Source organism: Xiphophorus maculatus, chromosome 9 (genome assembly GCF_002775205.1).
Source record: "Xiphophorus maculatus strain JP 163 A chromosome 9, X_maculatus-5.0-male, whole genome shotgun sequence".
In the NCBI taxonomy this organism is placed as follows: Eukaryota; Metazoa; Chordata; class Actinopteri; order Cyprinodontiformes; family Poeciliidae; genus Xiphophorus; species Xiphophorus maculatus.
The window spans coordinates 8,394,334-8,408,588 of record NC_036451.1 but is presented as its reverse complement, the minus strand read 5'-3'; the positions used below and the strand labels follow the sequence as shown (position 1 = coordinate 8,408,588).

Below are 14,255 nucleotides of genomic sequence, written 5' to 3'. Positions count from 1 at the left end.
AGTTCTTCAGAAAACAAATAAACAAGAAAATTCCCAAAGCACATAAACTCGTGCTTTATGTGCAGTATATGTGTTCCTTCTTTCTTTGACTTCTCATCTATAATGCAGACAAAGTGTGAATACATTTACAGGGAATTGTTTTCAAATGTTGACCTGTGCCAGACTGATCTCTGCTTCTTTATTATTGCTGTTGCAAAGAAGTCAAAGGCAACTTCACTCTGAAAAGTTAGGGACAGTTTGTCTACCAGAGACTATGTGGACCACGGATGTTCGAGAGCCCAGACAAATAGCTGCGGATTTGGCTTTGTTCGCCTCCAAATGTGGAGGCAAACACTTCGGTGTTGTGTGCAACCAAATTAAATTCACCTGTCTGAAGACAGTGGACATCAGAACACCATACATTTGAAATTGAACCTTGATGGCAACCAGAAAATCATTAAAAAGTAGGGTGATTGCATACATATCACTGTCACTGTCAACTTTTGGGTCATATCATAGATGTCAACTTTACACCTTTAAAGCTGGATATCCATGTATTAGAGATCAAAGTTTATAGGTGGAAACCTATAAACATTATTCCTTTTTAAAATTTTGTTTAATTGGGTAAAGTGGACAGCAAAGATGTTCTAAGCAGCAGATCACATTACAGACTCAGCCATTTGCTAAATGACATGAGATCCGAGGTCGGCCGCAACCCCCTCAAAATCATGCACACATTTAACCTATTTAAAGGGAAGTGAAGCACTTTGCTTCATGTGCCAAAACTCTGACTCATTAAAAAAATTTACACGGGTATCACTGCCAGTGGACAGCAACCTCTGGCTTCTCCTCACTTATAATTAATGACATTTATGTATCGCCCTGCTCACACCAGACTTGTGAGCCATCAGCTGTGGCAGCAGTTTGTTCACAGCCATTCAGGTAAAAAACTCAACAACTTCAGTCTGAGCACGCCGCTTAAGAGCGCCTGAACCCGTTTAGGTGTGAAGCAGAAGTTTCTTAGCCTTGAGGTTCTTTAGATTCAGAATACACACTCTATCACTGTGGGAGTGTTGTGGGAATTGATTCGACTCATGAATCAAAAATCAGGTTATTCACCCTTGTTTCAACTGTAGATGCTCAAGCTGTAAAATCTCTGAACCCCTCAGTACATTTCAGTCTTCTTTCCATTTCAATTACTTATAGTATCATGTTGTAAAAGTATCTTAGCAGCAAACCACATTTGTAATTATATAAAAAAACATTTAAATAATTATACATTTCCTGAACTTCACTCAATATCAAAGGTTCAATATGCAGAAACTCAAGTGTGTTCAAATTGCTAATAAGGCTTCTTTCATGTTTGTACAGCTCAAGCGCAGACTGAGACTTATGGTGAAATGAAGTCATATCTGAAACTTCTGTCTCTTTCTGTTCATTTTAAAATCTAGCTTTACAAACATGTGCTTATAGAAGAAAGGTTGTCATGACCACTCTTGCAAACCTGATCATAGTGACCACATCTAGATTTTTAGAGGAATGTACATAAATAATTGTACCTGTGCTACAGCGACGTGAGTCTGCTGCTGCTGCTGCTGAAGCTGCTGCTGGAGCAGCTGGATCTGGTGGTGGACAGACAATGGAGCCCCGGGAGGCAGCGTGCCCGACGCTGGGAGCAGCATCCTGGGACTGGACATCAGAAGAGAAGGCTCCTCCAAAACCTGAGAGCAGGAAAAACCAAACACACATCATTTCTACCATAAAAAAAAAACAATCAGGGTCTAGTATGAAAAAGCATTTTTTTAATGGCTGCATTTTCCACAGACTTCTCATACCTGATAATGTACACATATTGTGTGGTATGTCCTAATAATCTGCTGTGTGCACCATATTTAGCTAATGGCATCCAGGGATTCAAGGTGCTGCAAAAATCTGATTTTCTGTCCATGTAATCTTTGTGTTTAGTTTGTTATTTTAACAAGACACTGAAAGTAAATATGTGTAATAATTGTTGAGGTAGAAAAATTGTCTAAAGAAAGAAAAGTTGTCTAAAGATTCTATTTAAATTGTTAAACTGATTCTTTTTTGTTTCCCATGACATTGAGTGTTTTTCCATAGTGAAAGCTTTAGAGGTTGGAGGTAAGAGATCTAATAAACAAAAAATAACATTTTTACTTTTAACAAGTAAACAGACAAAAACGCTACATACTGACAGTAATTTCTTAAATAATGAGTGGCTAAATAAGCGTCATAACAAAAACATGCTTACAAAAACTTGCACACGAGAATGCCTATAGGTAAAATAACAAAACAAGTGATTAATGAATCAATGAAAAGGACATGCAATAGGAGCACTAAAATACCATGCAAAACAAAAAACTGACTTGAAAATGTTGAGATGCTGATTAGCTGCTTCAGTGTGGATCAGCGGAACACAGAGCATTGAGATGAGGATCACAGAAATGCTTCACTAAAGTAATAATGAGCATTGGGACTCAGTTCTTGTCCACTGAAAGGCGTTTTCCTAACTCTCGTAAATATTTCATTAAAAGTCCAACATTGTGCTTTTTCCATCACTCAACCTGTCAAAATCATTTTTTAGTTTCACAAATCTTTCACTTTAATCACACCATAGCAAGAGCAAATTGTTATCTTAGAGGGTATCTACAGAATACAATCCTCAGAACAGGGAATATTACTAAATAAATATGATTTAAATCACTGGTGCTTTAATTCCCTACCGAATAAGGACATGCGCTTTATCTTTCTATGGACACAATTAGTTTAAAAATTCTACACAACCAAAATAAAATTCAAGGGATTTCAAGCATAAAAAGACTACATTAAGTTATTTAATAAATTTTTCCATATTTAATGTCATGTATTTTGTACAATTCAGTTGAAAAACAATTTAAAGTATTTGTGTGCACACTCTTGCACTAAGATTCCATTAAACCACATTTCATTTAATTTATTTTTTGGTCAATACATAACAGCATTAAATATCTTGAACTGGTAATTTATTTACATTTTCTCACAAAACCTTCCAGATTGTGATTACATCTCTTGCCCACATTCCTTATTAGGTAACTTCAGATTGTGGACTCACTGCAATGCTTCAGGTCAAATTCACTCTTCATTTTTACTCTTGCAATGGGGTATTGTACCTTTTTTAAATTTTTTAGATTTTCGTTTTGAAATATCACAGTCTACCTTTACATCACAAGATAGCAACTGTGAGAACATTTTCTGTGTTCATATAAGTATCATTTTACGAATATTACATTACAAATTCACTTTTGGATTACTGGAACTGAAAATGGTATCTATGTCAATATCTATGTTTTTTTTTGCTGTATGTTGATGCTATCATAGTAAGTCGTCTTAGGGTGAGGATAAAACATTCTAGATAGAATTCTAGTCATAGGAATTCTGTAAGTTTTTGCAAAAAGTCGTACTGACTTTTATGAACATAGCTCAGACTATGGAAACAAGGGCAAAATTACCACACTGCTTTCCTTGTGACTACAATGTCTGGTCATTGTAGAATGTTTTGCTTTTTCTGTGTTTTTTTATTATTATTATTATTATTTTTTATAAGCAGCCAATCCTGCAGGCTTTAGTGCATGTTGCTGAATGAATCTCAAAGTCCCAATCCCTAATAAGGAAACAACAGGTGCGTCAAAGTGACAGCCACAATTCTGGCTAGAGTCAGCATAACAACTCGACACCTGATTATATTAAACCTTTGCCTGCCTTAAGGAACCTGCGAGAAGCGACATTAGCATCTGTCGCTCCTTAAGCACCTTCTGGCAACACAGTGTCAGTCATCTGACACACACACATAAAACACACGCCTGCACACAAGGAGCCAGACAGACTCTGCAGGAGATGGGTAAATGACTGATGGCCTGTCAGAGATGGCTCTTACAGGTTAGTAGAGGCTAATTATCCATCCTGACAGGTTGCTTGGAGACATGATGAAGGGAACAGCACAACAGGATATAGTCTTTCTTCTGTGAGTGGACACCAATCCATTATAACAATAACACTACAAGTTGAGTACTGCATAGCTTTCTGTGACTGCTACCAATACAGGTATAGAACTCAAGGGTGGATCCTGATTGGCTGGATACCCTCTTAGTTCAAACTCTTCACATCAGATTTAAACAGTCCTGTGACCATTGAGGTATTGCCTGGAATGAAAATCATGAGGCTACTTTAATGTTACAGTCCCAACCAACTAGGTTTTTCACTGTCTGCAATCCAAATCATATTTCCGCAAAGTCACTCTTATGGGAATCACTTTTGCACAAAAATACTTCTTTAAGTTACTTAGAATTTCCCCTTATGTGTGGGAAGCTTCTGCACCTCTGCTATAAGAGCTGCAAACCATCAACCCCATGATAAGTGTAACTTTAGCAGGTGAAGTCAGATCACTGCAGTATATTTTATTTATATTTGTGAGCCACTCAAACCAAGGCTCTAAAGCCTGAAGTTATTTTGTTATGAGTACTACTCTTTAAAATTATGTATTGAAAAATTTAAGGTCAAATTGCTTGTAACAATGCAGCCTAAAAACTAAAATGTCTTGCAGAGCCTAACACAGCCAAGCCTGCATACTGTTTGCAAGTGAGCAGACCTCTTTTCAGCTGAAACTCTTATTCCACTGGTGAGTGTGGTCCATATCATTTCTGACCTATGTGTAAAGTGCCTAGGGGTGGCACGGTACATATTGATTTGTTTGTTGCAGCTGCTCAGTGGGATCCTTTTGTATGTATCTGTACAGTAGAGCAAGGCCAGAATGGCCAATCTAGAATAACATTCTCAAATAACCAAGCTGTGCAAGTTTTGCACTAGACCAATAGAATATTTTCATTACCCAGGAGCTGGATGGGCAAAACACCATAGTCCACAGCAATCACCTTTTTCTATACAAGTAGGTATGATCTGAAATAATAATTAGGATTTTTTCATTTAACTTTTAAAACGTAAAAAAGTTTCTTCTAAGTCTTTGCAAATCTTTTTTTAATCGAGTTCTTGTGAACTTATTCATTACATCAGATCTTGAGGTTTCCCAAAAGAACACAGCAGTGTAGCTGGATTATGTTGTCAAAATCCCCTGTCAGAGATTTAAATATTCTTACAGATCAGTGTATATGTGTGAATGACGGCTATGGATCTTTCCTTGAATCAAATAAAACATTTGTTTTAAACTAAGTCTTTAAAACCTTTTTTCTTTCCTCTGAGTTACCGTGAGAATCCTGAGCCACATCTTGACTGTGAAATAAAGGATGCTCAACAGGATTACAGCTGTGATTTTGAAGTTGACAGTGGTATAAGATAAACTGAGATTTAATAAGTGGAAATGTGAGTCACATGAGTCAGCTCAATAACAGAACTAAAATATTACATGTTTGGCTTTTAAGCATTAAGGACACAGAAACAAATGCCATTTTAAGGAGTAAGAGGAAGAAACACAGACATAAACACACAGTCAGTGAAAGTAGTACAGGATGATGCAAAACAGATGGAAAATAAACACCTTCACTGGACTTAGAGGAAATTAAATAAAATATTAGATTCCAGTTGTTTCCCTTCTTGTTAGCAAACAATCACAATGTAAACAACAGAAATCTAATGGGGAACTCCATGTGTGACAATACACTTCTGGTTTCATTCACAATACAGATATCTACTACATTTAACCAGTCAAATTGTCTACTTCTCTGAACAAACTACTATGTTATTTTATAACCAATCATTGTGAATCTGGATTCTACTATAGTATAGAAAATCTCCAACTTTTTCCCCAAACTGATTAACCCTAGTTGAAATATTTTGCCTTACATGTAATTATCAAACTTTCTTGAGCCAACTGCTATAACTTCCTAAAGTACATAGCAATTATTCCAGAAACTGCATCAAGCTAGTGGTGCATAAAAAATGTTTATTGGAAGCAATGATTTAAATGTTTTCTTTGATCATGGGAGGAAAAAAAACAACAAGTAAAAAGAAGACAAGCAGTGATGCACACCCAAAAGCAGGAAGTGAGAAGTTGTGTGTACAGAACAGCATCTCCCTCTGTGTTTTATATTTGCTGTATGAAATGAGAATCAACGATGAAATTCCTCTGGAGCATTTCCTAATGTTGTTTACCAGGTAAAAGCTAATCAGGGAAGAGATGCAAGTCAAATTTCAAACTGAGCATTGAATTTAAATAAAGTCTGAACACCACCAAAATTCTTCATAATATGTCTTCCATTCTGCTATTAGCATACAATTCCCAGACATGCAGTACATATACTGAGACTCACTATTTGCAGGTCACATGAATCTTTATTCATTTTATTAGATTGCTTATATAAGAAAGGAGTTAGAAGGAAAGGTACATAAAGATAGATGATGAGGCCTAAAGGAAGTTGTTATTCCTCCTCCCACAGCCGCGATTACACTAGCTGCTCCCTGACAGTCAAACAGCCTGCTTCTTCCCACGCACACTCGGAAACACACAGGCTAGAAGAGAAACTTGTCAGGTTCTGGGTTTTCTCACCAAAGACAGCCTTGGGTATAGATTTACAACTTTATCAAGGGCTCTTAAGAAACAGCATGCAGTTTCATTCTATATTGCCTTCAGTAACTTTATAACACACCATTAACCATTAAAGTTAATACATTGGAACGCAAAACTGAAGATCTTTCTCAAGTTAAAATGTGTATTTGACACATTTTCTAAGATTTCTTGTTTCCAAGAATAAATAAGTGTTCCAGATTTCTCATTCTTTCAAAAACAGCAAGACAAGCAAACCTTGTAAATTTGTTTTTGTGTGGATTAAAGAGTACATTCATTTAATTCAGAGTCACTATTTTTTGATACAGCTAAATAATAAAATAAAACATAGAATAGAAATACAAATAAAACATTTAAAATGTTCCTTATTGACGGTTGATTTAACTTTGATTCCCTCATTGTGTTTCCACTTCATTTTTTCTTCTTGTTTGCATATCGAGCTCTGTATTTAAAGTACTGCATACTTTTTTATTCTATTAAACAGTCATATTACATCTGCTAATGTGCTGTTAAATACCATACCTTATTAAAGTCAAGACTATAAGTCTAATAAAGGTAGATCTATGTTGGTTTTCATTAGTCAGCAAATAGTTAATATTAAATATAATTTTTTTCCCAAATCTGGAGTCAGACCAATAATGCAGGTGTTACCTATGGTGAAGGATGTAAGATTCTGCAGGCCTGTTTCTCTTCCAAAAGTCCTTTAAATCATTGTTAGAGTGCATTATAATATGAACACCTGAAAAACTAAAATATCTGAAAGAAAAATTGTGTCTTACCTCAGAACCTAAATAGATAAATTGTTCAATCAAATTAGGAGTTTAGGTTCAACATTCTAGCTGATATTGTGAAATGCATGAAGTTGCTTTTTTCCCTTCTCTTTACTTAAAATTCACCACAAATTTGAATTTTAAATGTTTTGTGCCTTTAAGTTGTGCATCAAGCTCAAATAACATTGTCAGGGTTCTTTCTACCACTGTGGTTTGTGATGGCGCTATAATCTCTGTGATGAAAGTGTTACCCTGGATCAGAAAATTACATTGGCTCTTGACCCTAACAACACCACGTTAAATAAATTCCACATATGGCAACATCTAAAACTGAATGTGTTTGGAGATGCCTATCTAATGTTTGCAGAAACTGATTTAAGTGACTTGACAGTCATTTGGAAACTGTATTTGATAAGAACTATAAAAGACAACTTTAGGGACTGGTCCATCAGAAAGCATAGGCTTCACTTCATTTTACATATAGCCAAAATAGAATTTCAGAGAGGCTTTACAGCTGAATCTAAATACAAATATATCAATTCTCCTTTTGGTTTGCTGGTTTGTCAAAGCCTAACTTTCCTCTCTCCAGGTGACCGCCACGAATGATCTCCTGCTGATGAAAAAAAGCAGCTCAGAGGGCAGTGATAGTTTTCAGAAAAGGTTTTTCATTTAATTTCCAATTTCAATCTGAAGACCAGCATCAGGTGGTCATTTTCTGAAAATGCAGCATCTCAAGGCTTAAAGCTGCACAGGAAACATCTTTCTGCCTAATACACACCTCACTAGATTTAAATGGCACTTACATTTAAATTATAATTTGCATAAGGTGCTCTGAGGCCTACTGGGTAAATTTAAACTGTCTAAAGAATAGTGAAAAAACATCAAGGATGCAATTTAGTACATTTGCATAAAAATATTGTTCTAAAATGTATAACACAAAAAAGCCAATTATTAGGAAAATTTGGCCATAATAACAATTCAGACCAGGCTGAATGAAATTTAAAATCTCAGTGAGCATATGAGGTATGTTTGTGATAAACCAAAGTGTCTCTATACTTGTATGATAACCAATAGACACACGTTGTGTCAGTTTGCACTTTTGGCTACAAATCAGAAGTATAAAGGGTTAAGGACAAAAACTCTTCATGTATCTTAATGGTCTTCACTTCAAAATTCACACGCCAATATTCTTTCACTTTTGTTAAGACTTTACTTAAGAACATCGATAAAGGGAAAGGCTAAGACAGGTCAGCCTTACTGGAATGAAATGAAACTGGTATATGAGCAAATTTCAAGGTACTGTATAAACTCTTCATGGACTACAAACCCCTCAAGGATGAGGAATACAAAACTTTGTACAATAGAATTTGTCAGCTGACCTTGTGAGTCCTTGGGAGTGGGCAGGCTTTGGTTTTATAACACCTTTACAAGTCTGCAAACACAAACATGCTCACGCATTCAAATACTCACACCTAGAAGTAAGGTTTACAAATTAAAAGGGGTGCCTAGGGTGCTGGTGCCTGCAATAAAAAGGCTCAAAAGACAGTTTCATAAAACCCCACTGAGTTTGTAGTCTAAGGAGCTGAGGGGCTGCTTTTTTATTAGCTGCTTGAGTATTGAAAAGATAAGTCTTTGTCTGACAAGACTGAAGGGAGAGTCTTTTTGTGGGGGACACACATCTTTCTGAGTTTAGGAATGAGGAGTAAATGCAGCTTTTGCACTGAAATAAAAGGGCAAAGAATCTGAGGGAGACTATCAGTAAACACTTCTGTCCGTCAAACAGAAATGCAAACAATGGTTTGCACATCATTGTTAGCACATCATAGATTTCTGGGACTGAAATATTTTCTTTTGACCATGACAATTTATAAGCTTTTTCCACCTGTAATGTGACGTTTCTTGCAATAATAAGTTAAAAATCAGCAAGTCTGTTAGTAAAAGGCAACTCACCATGACATAAAGTCATTAGCTTTAAAAAATATTATGCATGTATGTGTTATGTTTAATATTTTTTCTGGATATCATGTTGGATTATGATACATTCTGCATAATGCATGGGGCTTTAGTCCAGTCCGACAATCCTGCAACTTTTAGATGCATCCCTTCTCCAACACATCGGAATCAAATGGCATATAAGCATCTTTTAGTTCTGCCGAGGCATAGTAAAGTTAGGGTTAGGTGTGTAGAAGTAGGGATTTATCTAAAAATTGCAGGATAGTAAATGTCAAGGTGTTGACTTGGACACCCCTGATTTAATGCATGTTGCTTACAGATAATTGTAAGCTGCATATAACCTCACATTGTGTGGTTGACACAATGTTATTATATGTCAACAGGAATGTTTCTTTAAAGAAAACGTACTTATCTAATTCAGTGGGTGACCAGCTAAGACATAAAAGTTGTTAGCCTCACTAATGCCAACAGAAGTGTGTAGTTTCCTTCTCAGTTGTCAGTGCTGGCCAATCATTAATCAGACCAGTAGTAGATTACTAAATCTATTACTGAACTGTACATTTGCATGGAGTTATAAATGTGTCTGTTCTAATTTACATAGACGCAGAAAACATAACATGCCATAGCTTTAATAACATGCCGTTATAAGACTTTGGATATGGCTTTTTTATAAAATGTATTTCAAAGCTAAAACAAGCACAATCTGTCTCCTCGGTGCCAAAAATGCAGGTTCAGAATATTTGTAAATAAACAAGGGAAATGCTTTTTTTCATTCATATCTCAAGTGCCTGTTCAATCCATGCAACCTGAGAATTTCACATCTCTATTTTCTCAGCCAACTTCTCCAGCCATTTACAGGGACATTGAGATATTTCCAAACCTCCCCTTAAGCATAATCTTTACAGTGTAACCTGGGTGTGCCCCAGGCCATAGTACCTGGCCTCTGTGTATTTAAAAAGATGCCAAAGCCAGCAAAGTTGCATTTTTCAGCAATGTACACCACAGCACCAAGATGACTGCATTAATTTAAAGTGGTTACATTAATCTGTACTATCTGTACTATCACCTAAAACCTCTGACTTCCCAACAAGTATTAAAACCGGTCAAATCAAATGTTGACAGAGGTTTACGAGCCTTTGCAGGGGAAAGCTTGTTCATTACTCTTGCTGATGGTAGGTCTAAATCCATCAAGGCACACTAATGATGGGATGGGAGGAAAAGACGAGGAAAGGGTGCTGTGAGTCGGGAGCTGCCAGCCTGTAGCACTACACTCATAGATCAGAGAGCTTACACCTGCCTGACAGAAGCTTAAAATGGGCCAGAGGCAAAACCTTGCAAAGGCTTTTGTTGTACAATCTCACTTTAAATGCAAGAACACTTGCCTTCTGTTTTCTGAGTCACACTGAAGGCAAACGACCGTTTTCACTCAAGATCCATTGCTATTCCCTAAAGCAGGGGTCTCAAACTCCAGTCCTCGAGGGCCGCAGTCCTGCAACTTTTAGATGTGCCTCTGCTGCACCACACCTGAATAGAATAATTAGGTCATTAGCAAGACTCTGGAGAACTGATCTACACAAGGAGGAGGTAATTAAGCCATTTCATTCCAGTGTTTTGTACCTGTGGCACATCTAAAAACTGCAGGACAGCGGCCCTTGAGGACTGGAGTTTGAGACTCCTGCCCTAAAGGTATCCTAAGATCCTGAGTGACCACTTGGCCCTTATTTGTAAGACACCATGGCAGAGGTAACAGTATTCACCTTAAAAGCAGGACACTCTCTTGATAGAGCAAATGCATATCAATTGTGAGTGATTTTCAATTTAAAGGGGGAGTTTTATGCATTTTCCAGCCACATAAAATCCTTTTTATAGTACAATCAAGTAACAATGTTACCTTCAGTTGTTATGTCAAACGTGACTTACAAGAAATTTGACTTCCTAATCTATGCCTTGAAATTGGGCCTCTGTAAAAAAAAAAAGTCCTGCTCTTGGAACCTTAACAAAATCCTTGCTCATCTATTAACCCTTTAACAATGTTTTTACCAGTGTTGCACTGAGAAGTAGCACATATACTGAGCTCAACAGATGCACAACTCCACCAGGAGAATGCTAATTGCTTCCAGCTACTCTGAAGGAGTTAAATGGGGGAGACGCAGGTGGAGGGGTGGCCTGTGAGGCAGAAGCTCTGAAACTTACTAAGCATTTTGCACAGCTGAATGGCTGCCACAGGAGATTAGCAGATTTCTCAAGCATACATGGAAAAATCAAAGAAATACTCCAGGTATGTTTTTGAAGTGAGAATAACATTAATACTTGACCTACTTGACTCTTACCTTAATCCCCCCACAATGTGGACATTCAGTAGCTGGGTTTTAAATTGTCAGGTGGAGAGATACGGCACAGTCATAGAGATTAGTGGCAATGTGGGATTTGACCAGAAACGATTATGTTGTTTTATTTTGTTGGTAACATGTCAGGGATTAAAAAATAAATTCTGCCTCAAAAATAGGCTAACATTTTGTGTAATGTGGTGCTTTTTGTGGTGCACACTTAGTGAGTGTCTCACTTATTAAAGTAATCAATAAGCATGTGCCTCTTGCCAGAATAAAAGGTGGAGGCTGTTGTAATGTGTAAACTATACTTAGCTCTAATCTTTGACTTTTGGCATTCCAATTTGTCTTGAAGTAATACTGTTCCTGATCCCAAAGGTGATCACATCGGAAAAATAAAAACACCTTGACTCAATCTATGGACAGGACGTGAAAGGTAGGATTGATGTGCGCTCTCTAAGTCCCCTGGGACTATTTGAACGTGGGCTGCTGAGGGATTTATCAGTCTAATGGGAGCTGGCAGGAAGAGAATGAACTTTAACACTCGCAGGCTGCTTTCCCTTTCATGAGCTTCAACAGAGCCCCTGCAGTGAATCGAATCCCTCTCCTCACAGCTGAAAATGCATACAAATGGCTGCTAATGCAAAGGAACAGCATACGTGCAAGCACACACATCTTATTCACAGATACATTTCTCCACTTGCCCTGGCTTATTTCTATTTAATCTGTCAAGGTGACAATGTATTAAAGAAAAAAAATCTGAAACCCTACATATGGTGAATGTACAGCAACAAGACAAAGCATCACATACAGACACGACTCCAGTGGTGACCTGAGAGTGGAGGTCAGTGCAGAGGGCTCATTTTAGAGATTTAACGGCACATTGCTTTTAATCAAGAGCTATAAGGAAAAAGTCTCATAACAGTAGAGTTATTATCAGAGGTTGACAAACAGCTGAAGAGACTCGTGTTGAGAGTGAGTTGGGATTCAAAATAGGTTCTGATTTTTTTCTTCGGAAACTCTTTCCTTTAGAACAAAGCATGTACAGTAGTACATAAAAGTATTCATATCGCCTGAAACGTTTATTTACATTTTCTTCTGTTATTCATTAATATTCCTCACAGAATATTAATGGACTACTTGCCGTGCCAAGTAGTACAAAGCATGAATTGGAATAAAAATAACCTGACTTAAAACTTAACAGCTCCCCTGAATCAATACATTGTCATACTTTAAGTATATAGCACTTTAAGAACATTGCATGGCCAACCAAAGTACAGTACAGAAGAAACATAAAAGCAATGAAAACAATAAATATCACAACGTCAGTTACCAATATCAGTCAATGCTTTATAGAAAAAGCCTTCACTACAATTACAGCAGCAAGTCTGGGGTAAGCCTCCAGCTCAGCACATCTGGAGGCTGACAGTTTTGCCACTTCTTTGCAAATGACCTTAAACACAGTCACTGTGCGTGAAAAGTTCTGAAAACCCCAATTTTCAAGTGTTGCCAGCGATTCTCAACTGGGTTTAGGTATGAGCTTTGACTTATTAATTCTAATATTTTTATTTAAACCATTTAAATTTTAGTCCTGGTTATCTGGTATAGCTGAAAGGTGATCATCTGCACATAGATCAATTAGGTCACAAGTGTCAAACTCCAGTCCTCAAGGGCCGGTGTCCTGCAGTTTTTAGATGTGCCACAGGTACAAATCACTGGAATGAATGACTTAATCATCTCCTCCTTGTGTAGATCAGTTCTCCAGAGCCTTGCTAATGACTTAATTATTCTATTCAGGTGTGGTGCAGCGGAGGCTCATCTAAACGTTGCAGGACAGCGGCCCTTGAAGACTGGTGTTGACACCCCTTAATTAGGTCATGAAATTAACATGCTCAGCCTGCAAAACCACTTTTTCTTATTTGTATTTTTGTCTATATTTTGATGATTTATAGTTCAAATAAATTTTTTTAATCAAGAGCTATAAAAACCTGCAACAACACAAACACCAATTTTCCAAATGTATATTTTTTCCAGCTAAAGTCAGGAAAACAAATGAAGCACAGGCAGTCCTCTCTAAAGTGAATTGATGCAAAATTCTCAAGGCATAGAGTAGCATAATATATTCATCACACATTGCTGTTCTCCCACTCCCGCCTTGATCAAAAACACAAATCCCTACTACTAAACTACAGTAGCAAACAAACCAAGTAAACAAAAGTTACTATGCTGCTTTGCCAACTGAACCACACAGTTGTGTTTATAAACCACCCGACAGTGCACAACACATTTCCTAGTTTTAAATAAATGCTTGTGAAGAGCTCCCAAAGGTCTGAGAGCAGACAGTCTGACGGAGCTGTATCAAATCTCTTACACCACGTGGCCACACAAACACAAACACACACACTGGATTACTTTTCTTGGCTTAGATGCCAACACTGAGCTATTTCTGCAGACGTGCCACACACAAACACAGACATGGCTTTAACTGGATTAAACTGTGGTTTATTACAGGCACATATCGTCTTATCACCAATCAATGTAGGAATCTGCAGATTAAGTTCCTTTCCTATTTCATAAAAACTGCTCATCCAAAATACTTAAAGTGGGGTTGCTGTGCTGCTGAGAAGTAATGGGCTGTGTCTTCTTTGAAACTCA

At 37.2% G+C, this 14,255-nt stretch overlaps 1 protein-coding gene across 1 annotated transcript in view; it reads right to left on the bottom strand.

Moving 5' to 3' along the window:
* nos1ap (nitric oxide synthase 1 adaptor protein) overlaps positions 1-14,255 on the bottom strand; it is a 124,258-nt gene that overhangs the window by 15,347 nt on the left and 94,656 nt on the right. The window contains exon 8 of the mRNA XM_023339662.1: positions 1,539-1,700. Within this exon, the coding sequence (XP_023195430.1) occupies positions 1,539-1,700 (162 nt within the window). The remainder of the gene's footprint in view (positions 1-1,538; positions 1,701-14,255) is intronic.